An 8,515-nucleotide genomic window follows, 5' to 3' on the forward strand; every position below is an offset into this window, starting at 1 on the left:
GTTAGTGACTGATTCTACGGCTTGAACTTGTGACCTATAACACCGAGACAGCTTTTTCGTTGCTCCAAGGCTCCCCTTCTCATTAATACTTAGGTTATAAAGTGGTTTATAGTTGGATGATGTTAGCAGCATATTTTAGCAAACATATAAACCTTTGGTTTCCTTATTGCATTCAGGTCCTCTTGTTTCTAGGCTACCCTTCAGAAGAATAGAATCACATGTTTGGTCGAGTCCTTGGATTGGAAAAACTTTCCTCCTTTGGTGGGCCTTACGCGACATGAATCCAATTAGTCGGACAGTAAGTTTCCGAGACCGAATGATTAAATAAAGAAACAAAAAAAGAATCACATGTTTGGTTCAAAGAGAGTGGGGACCAGAATTTGGGAGGAGGGGACTATAGATGTGATAGATTATTGTCTTACAATGAGCTTATACCGAATTCATGAACCAAATATAATACTATGAATACGGAATGAAAAATTGTAGTCTTATGATCTGTTATTGGCTATTTATGAATTTGAAACTTCTTGCCTCATTTAGAACAGCATTTGGTCAATAATGAGGAAATGGCTTCATAAAATTTGCTTCTTTTTCTTTTGCTTGAAATGATTGTCCTGGTAAAAAGAATCTCAGTGGACAAAGGCCTTATTACTTTAATTACTCTATTCTCTAGGTGAGTTCCATTAAAAGGATTATTAGGTGCAAGAATGAGGTAATGCGATAATACATTATTGTCGAGTTATAGAAGAAAAAAAAAACCTAAAAGGGGAAAATTTAGGATTCTAAATTCTAATAAAAATTAAGTTATTGAATTTACACCTATTATGAGAGAGATCCCACCTATATAGACCTCCCTTTCCTAATCTATTTGGTTTCATTATCTCCAACCGGAGGATCTTAAGCAATTAGTTATAAATAGAGAGAAATATAATATTTGTTTTTACAGTCGGACCTCTCTATAACAATATCCATATATGACAACACTTCATTATAAAAAGCCAAGCTTTTCCGAAACCAATTTTCTTGTTATGTCTATTTGTTTTATATAGCAGCACTTCGCTATAACATCTAAAAATATTCGAAACAAACGAAGTTGTTATAGAGAGGTTTGATTGTACTTGGAAAAAACTAATGTTAAGGAAGAAGAACAATAAAGTTTTTCGCCTCTTGCTTGATATGCGTAAATAATAAGGAAAGCAAACAATAGAGAAAATCATCTTTCTCTTGAATCCAAGACTTCATAATCAAGAAGATTCAAATTATTTTGCTTTTCTTTCTCGTTTTCCACCAAAATCAAGCTAAGAAAAGTAAATTATTTTCCCTCACTTTCTCTACCGTTTATCCTCTTTTCCTAGTGTCCATTATTTTCCTTCATTTTCCTAGTGGCCAAGTACAAAGAAATAGTTAAAATAAATGGTGCATTTTAATTGGATAAAAGTAGATAAAAGAATAGCACAATCAAAAGGAACCAAATTTCAAAGGTGCCAACTTGGAGAATTTTCTTACATACATTTCTAGAGGGCAAATTTGTCTTTGCATTCAACAAGAATACTCAAAAGGGCCCACAACCCATACATTTACCCACCTCCATTAGCACCAGTCCAGCAAGACTGCACAGCCCCCCCCCCCCGCCCCCCGCGCCCATTCTTCACCATTTCCCCATCTCCATTCTTGACTTTCTTCTACAAATCCATAAAACATATTGATAAAACCAAGAGGAAAAAAACATAAACAAGAACAAAACACACCTACCAGGATTTTTTTTCTCTTCTTGTTTACTGCTTAATTCCATAAGAGCAAAGAAGCAGAAAAGGCTAAGAAATTGTAAGTAACGCAACCTCAGAAAATTTTATACATTTTTACACCCAAATGTCTCTTTTTCCTATGCTAAGTGATAGAAAAAATTGGAAAGTTTGAATCTTTTTTGTTAAAACTGCAGGCAAGAGATGAATTTTGTGTCAGTATTGGAGGTCCAGAGGTTCAAATCTATGCTTTGACGAATACCCATTTGCTTATTTCACAGTGTAAATGCAACTTTGTAGATCAGTAGCCTCCTGGATTTCACGTTTCTTCGCTTGCATGGGGTCAGTCATTTGATTTTTATTTCGTTTTCATATAAAATATTCTGCTATCCCTTTTCTATTTTCCCCTTGTTTGGTGGTTTTGTATTTCACACGCACACTCATATACACTCCCCTCAAGGGTTGGTTGAGTGGTTGAGGCTAAGATAAAAACCTGGAGATCTCAGTCCCCATTTGTGCTTGTGGCCTGTAGCTGGTTGCCTGGTGGATTAGTTGAGGTATAAGCACCGAGTTTACCTTTTTATGTACTCTCTCGTCCAAATTTATGCGATGGTGTTTGACTTAGTACGGAATTTGACAAAGAAAGGAAAAACTAAAACATCTCATATATATTTCTATGGCTATAAATCATGGGAAGTTCAAAGTTAAACAGAATAAGAAGGAATTAGTGTCAGATAAATTGGGACAGAGGGAGTGATACACAGTAAATAAATGACATAAGGAATGAAAAGTTAGAAAGTTTGATAATAATATTTTTTTAGAATTCTTTTCTTGGTTTAGTGGGCAATAATTGGCTTTTATTTGGTGGTTTGGAATCTGAGGTACTTGCTTACAGGCTAAGCAAGCAATAATAGTGAATAGAAAGGAAGATGAGCTGGTGCTTCTTTTTCTGTTTCTTTTTGGTTTTTTTCTTCCCATGCTTTTGCTTGTTATGTTGAGGGAGTTTGTTGCTAGAATGTTATATTCTATACGTAATTGTCTTGCTAGCTACAGTATCAAATGCTTTGCTTCTAGTCATGTATAATATATGTTTAAAAATCGAAATTGAGGCATGTTTTAGACGTATGCCTTTGTGTTCTATTTTGGGTTTTTTTGGAGAATATCTTCGAGCCGTCATTGGTACAATGATGGAAAAGTTGAAGGAGACATGGAGGGCACTTATTAATGTAAGAGTTTATTTATGTACTATGTCTCAAATTTGGTGTACAGTAGATTGAGTATTCCCTTTCTATTTCTGGAAAGTTTTGACGCCAATTTTCATTTTGCTATAAGTTGCTAGTTATCTTCTTCTGTGTAATGATTGCTATGATTAGTTAAGCACCCAAAGGCTGAAAAAAATTGCATGAGTTCACTGATCACCTCGAACAATTTGTTCTCAAAGAAAGTTCCTTTTGTGGGTTATGCTTCTATACAGCAAGATGAGTCAAATATGAGTCGAGGAATTTGTTTAAGTAGTAATCCGAGCTACACTTATTCATGACAAGACTTATCTTTTGCATTGCATTCAGTAGACTAGCTTTTGATTTTTGAACACTTCCCTATTGGAGTTTTGAAGATAACTTTAGGTTAGTTATATCCTATTTTTTAAGTTTTGATTGAAATGATGACGATATGAGCAATTCTGAAGCATATTATTGCTTTATTTTCTATTTTGGGTATTGGAGAAGGGGTTGGTTCCTCTAGCAGGCCTCTTAAATCTTAATCTTTCAATGAAGAAATCCCTGTTAGTTAGAATGGGTTCAAAGTCCATTTTGGTAGTATTGGAACCGCAGCAGATGACTTGATCCATTCCTGAACAATGCAATCAGAAATACTTAATAACTTAGTCATTATCAAAGCATCGGTGAAATGAGAAATAAAATCGATGTAATGAATTCTGTGAAGGACATGAAAGATTTGTATAAAATATGAACTTGTGTCGAATTAGATGTTTTTGTATTGTATTGCCATGTGAAATTTGGAAGGCTGGTGAGAATTGAACAAGAACAGCTATTTCAATCCCAAACTAATGGCTATATATATCTGCTATATCGATGTTGCTTCAGGTGGGCCTAATGTGTTCCAGTACTCAATGTTTTCTTAGGAAATCCCAATTCGGCTCGAAAGACGAATTATTAGGTACTGGAATGACAAGTGCTCAGATGGAGTGGATTGGATAGTGAGGATTCAGACCCCAACTAATTTGAGATTGAAGTGTAATTGTTGAAGTTGGCAGCCTAAATTTTAGGTTCTCGAAAAATTTAGATTCTTTAAATCTCACATATATCCCTGCATTGTCATACAATTTCTAAGCTTTAGATTGTATGCTCTGTTATGGCATTTTGTTGTGTGTTTGGTGTATTCCTAACGTGGAAATATATCATATTTTGTATACGTCTAAACGACATGCTAGGGTACACCCTAGACCCTGAGAAGCTAGCTGAAAGTTGAGTGGATGTCGGGTTATCGTAAGATAAATGGCCGATAAGATCTCCAAGTTCCTCTTGAGGCCCGTTTTCAGCTCTTATTTATCAAAGTTGTCTTCCGGGCAATGTGGAAAACCACTTTATTGGGGTCTCTGGTCTCCCATCCAACAACGCTAAGAGGAATAATGTCATCATTGACTCTCTTTAATTCCAAGCAGGGGAGATGAAGGGTAAAGGATGGAGAAACCAAACGTTTATTCTTCTTGGGTGGAGTACTGGTGATTTTCTTCCTCTACTATGACTATAAAAGAAGTAAAATGTCATCATTGACTCTCTTTAATTCCAAGCAGGGGAGATGAAGGGTAAAGGATGGAGAAACCAAACGTTTATTCTTCTTGGGTGGAGTACTGGTGATTTTCTTCCTCTACTATGACTATAAAAGAAGTAAAAAATGTTCATTCCTTTTTGTCTAATTTTAATGGGGTTGAAAAGGCTGGAACTTTTTCCTGCTATTATCAAAGAAGGGAAATACTCTTAAGTCTTAACTTATAGTGCATCTGGTTTACTTTTATCCTCTCATACTTCTGTTCTTAACCCAACCAAATGCATGAGGTAGCTAAATAGTAAGTATCATTTATGTAGCACTCCCTTATGGTACAACTCTTTCACTTCCACAACATTGTCATCACATCAAATATGCCGTTAGACCAGCAAATAACATGGGGCATAACTTTTTGAGCCTTGCTTGGATGTTTTGTTTTGCTTTGATTCCAGTATGTCAGGAGGAAATCCAACTGTTTTTATAAGTTTATGTGAGACTTAATAACTAGTCACTTTGAGATTTAAAAAAAAAAATAGTAACACCTTTGGGTTGTATGTTCACTTCCTTAATTGCTTTTTTAAGTACCTGAATTTGAGAATTTTCACTAGTTGTTTGTGAAGTAAGATGTCCTTATTTTTGATGTGTTTGTGGGTATTCACGACTGACGTGATTATGTCAAACCAATGATTTGTACATGGTAAACTGCAGTTCAAATGTCTCAAAGTTGCTTGAACCAATTAGTAGCAGGCTTGCAATGTATTTATAAAGTATAATCATTGTTTTGGATGTTATCATTAATTACATGGGACTTACTGCGTCACTTGCACAATGGTATAGCCATATAGGGCCATCATTGTAACAGATCTCACATGCCCCTGGATGAAGGGGGTGAGCACTGGTTGTTATGAAATTGATCTCAAACTTGACAATATAATATCATGAGGTTTCTGTCCATTTGTTCCCTTATATCTTGTTGACAGCATACAGATTTTTTTTCTTTTCTGGTTAAACTAATCATCTTTTATGGTTATAAACCTGATTGTAACAGAGCAGAAGTTGTCTTGGGTGCTGTATAAAGCCCCCACATGTTATTTCAGTGGATAGGCCATCCAAAGGACAGAAAGTTCAGGGTAAACACTTGAGGAAACGTAGTTCAAGGGACGACTTCTGGAGCAGTAGTGCTTGTGAGATGGAGAATAGCGCATTTCCTTCACAGAGAAGCATCTCGTCAATTAGTACTTCAAATCAGGGCCTTGATCCCCATAGTAGCTCCAGCACCACAAACAACAACGCTGAATTTGTAAATCATGGCAAGTGCATATTTCTCTCCTTTTTGCTTTCTTCGCATATCATGGCTATATTTTACTACTCCCTCCCTTTCAACTTATTTGTCTTGGTTTGACACTTTGACTAGGCACGGAGTTTAAGAAAGTAAGGAAGACTTGTAAATCTTGTGGTCTTAATCTTTTAGATATGTATAGTATACCAAAATGCCCTTGTATCTTATGGTCTTAAATATATCATGTGGAAAGTTAGAGTTAAAGAGTTACTAATTATAGAAAGAGGCATTGTTTTTGAAACATACTAGAAAGGAAAGTAAGACGCATAAATTGAAACAGAGGGTGTAGTAGTAACCTTTCTTCGAGATATCCAAATCAGTATGTTGGTGTTCCACCGAGGGGATGAACAAGTTTAATTATGGTAAAGGAATGAACCTAAATAAGATTCGTAGCTGTAGTGTCCTAAGAGCTATGTCAAAAAATAATAAAAGAGAAAATAGTTATCCGTTAAATTTCTTAAATTGCCTGCAATTACACCCGAGAGAGTGTGTGGCCTATTGGTCAATATAGTGGGTGAAAAACCATGAGAGATCAGAGGTCAAATTCCAGCAGAGACAAAACTTTATGTGATTACTTTCCATCTGTCTAAGCCTTAGGGCGTAGAGTTTGCTGTTACCTCTGTCGATGTGTGATAGAAGGTACCCAGTGGAATAGTCAAGGTGCACAAAACCTGGCCCTTGCACCACTGTTATTGGAAAAAAGTAGTCTTTATAATCGCGATTTGCAAACATATCAATTGATTCAAGGTTGTGTAATGGTTCATTAACACTTGGCGTGGACAAAACCAGCTCTTTGTACTGTTCATTCTTTTAGATTTGGCTTATTGCCCATGCAGAGATCCCATTGATCTGGGTGCACTAATTGGAGGAAGGCATGACCTAGCTTTGGAAGCACAAGTGCTCTCCTTTTTCATCTTAGCTTAGTTTTGTACTTCTCTCCACGTGTTTTAATATGCTGAATTGAACATTGGCTGGAACAGGTCTAATTCTTTGGAGTAAAACTAGGCAAGAATGGATTGGAAGTAGAACACCTCAGAAGCGTACTGCAGCTCGAGAACCTAAACTAAGGTGAGCTTTCCCTTCTAAACATTCCTCAGACAGTAGTTCCCTACTGCTGCTGCTTTCAGAGTATCTACTTTTCATACAACTGTAAATATATATGTGATGAGTGTATCATACCATCATTTCTTGCAGCTTTGGTGCGAGTTACGAGACTTTGCTAGGGACCAACAAGCCTTTCCCTCAGTCAATCCCTCTATCGGTGAGTCTTGTTAAACTAGGACGATTGTGGTATGTAGTTTTTTCAAGGCTACTTGCTGATTTTCTACATTTGAATTGTCAGGAAATGGTAGACTTTCTTGTTGATGTCTGGGAACAGGAGGGGCTATATGATTGAGCTGCCACATAACTGGTCTTACCCAACCATTGTATTTCTGTTTGTAAAGTTTACAGAAAGCAGGACAGAAAAGATTAAAACAGTTCATGTTTAATCACAAGATTTGTATGTTTACAGAGGAAAATTGAAATATCTGAAAGCTTTTCAAATGGAGGAGAGGACCCTTCTTTAATTTGTTAATAAACGAATTTATTTTCAAGAAAAGTGATATTCAAGCATTCACATGAGCTGCCTTACTTCTTGATAAATTTCTACGGTAATATTGGTTAATACACTAATTCATGCAGATGGCGTGCGCCGTGGAATATAGCAAGCAAAAATCTGTGAATCATCTTGAATTCCTGTTTAAAGGCCCTAAAACGAAATATTTCTTTTTCTTTTTGGGTGAAGATTTTAGAAGACAACATATCTTCCTGTGTTCTTGGTCATGATGTCAATCATTTCGACTCTTACAACTAGCAAAAAGGTGTGTGTAGTGATCCTAAGGAAGTATTACCTCCTTTCCATAAAGAATGAAAAATTCCAGAATATGATAGCCAATGCAAATTCGGACACCCAATATTTTAAATCTTTTTAAAAAAATATATAATATACTATAAAAATATATACTTATTAATTGTTAAGAAAAAAATTCTTGACTTATCCAAATGTGTCTTGAGCAAAAGCGAAATATTTTCTCTAAATTCTTGGAACTTGCTGGGATAGATAGAGGAAAAGAAGGTTTGCTGAAGGTTTCTATATCATTATTATGTTCAGATATAGTTAACACTAGAACATAGCCTCCATAAAGCATAAGGGTCAATTATGTAGAACAGGTAATGGGAAATTTTCAGCATTATATGATTGAATAAAAGAAGAGAATAAGGTGTATGAAGACACACACAGAGAATATAATAATGCAAAATGCCATGATTTATAAAAGGAAGACTTGTATGTCAATGTATTTTATGTGCCAAACACACTTTGAATTTATTTAACATAATTGACTAATACGTCTTTAAAGCAACTACTATTACTAAAGCAGTCCTCATTTATTTCATACACAATTGCCTTTTTTGACTAAATAAGGAAGCGTGTTTGGAAGTATGTATTAAGTGGTGTTTGGGTCCTACATGTTATGCCCCTTTGGGGACATGAGTAGAATTGTATTAGCAGGACGATTCATGTTTCTCCACATTTAATCATAAGTTCAAATTTGAGCTATCAGAATGAAAACTCTCTTTGTAAAACGCATTTTATCTCCCTAACCAA

At 35.6% G+C, this 8,515-nt stretch overlaps 1 protein-coding gene across 2 annotated transcripts; it reads left to right on the forward strand.

Annotated features, from left to right (window-relative positions):
• The first annotated feature begins 1,617 nt into the window (after positions 1–1,617).
• On the forward strand, positions 1,618–7,491 carry LOC104210791 (uncharacterized). Of its 2 annotated transcripts, XM_009759756.2 has the most exons (6): positions 1,618–1,824; positions 1,940–2,084; positions 5,583–5,839; positions 6,849–6,936; positions 7,063–7,129; positions 7,211–7,491. In XM_009759756.2, exons 2-6 carry the CDS (start codon positions 2,029–2,031, stop codon positions 7,262–7,264), a joined length of 522 nt encoding a protein of 173 aa, XP_009758058.1. In that variant the 5' UTR covers positions 1,618–1,824; positions 1,940–2,028; the 3' UTR covers positions 7,265–7,491. The 2 variants fall into 2 exon arrangements, with proteins under 2 accessions (XP_009758058.1, XP_009758057.1); XM_009759755.2 differs by lacking the exons at positions 1,618–1,824; positions 1,940–2,084 and adding an exon at positions 2,313–2,968 and having other exon boundaries at positions 5,578–5,839.
• The last annotated feature ends 1,024 nt before the right edge of the window (positions 7,492–8,515 follow it).

This window comes from Nicotiana sylvestris, chromosome 8, assembly GCF_000393655.2.
Source record: "Nicotiana sylvestris chromosome 8, ASM39365v2, whole genome shotgun sequence".
NCBI lineage: Eukaryota > Viridiplantae > Streptophyta > Magnoliopsida > Solanales > Solanaceae > Nicotiana > Nicotiana sylvestris.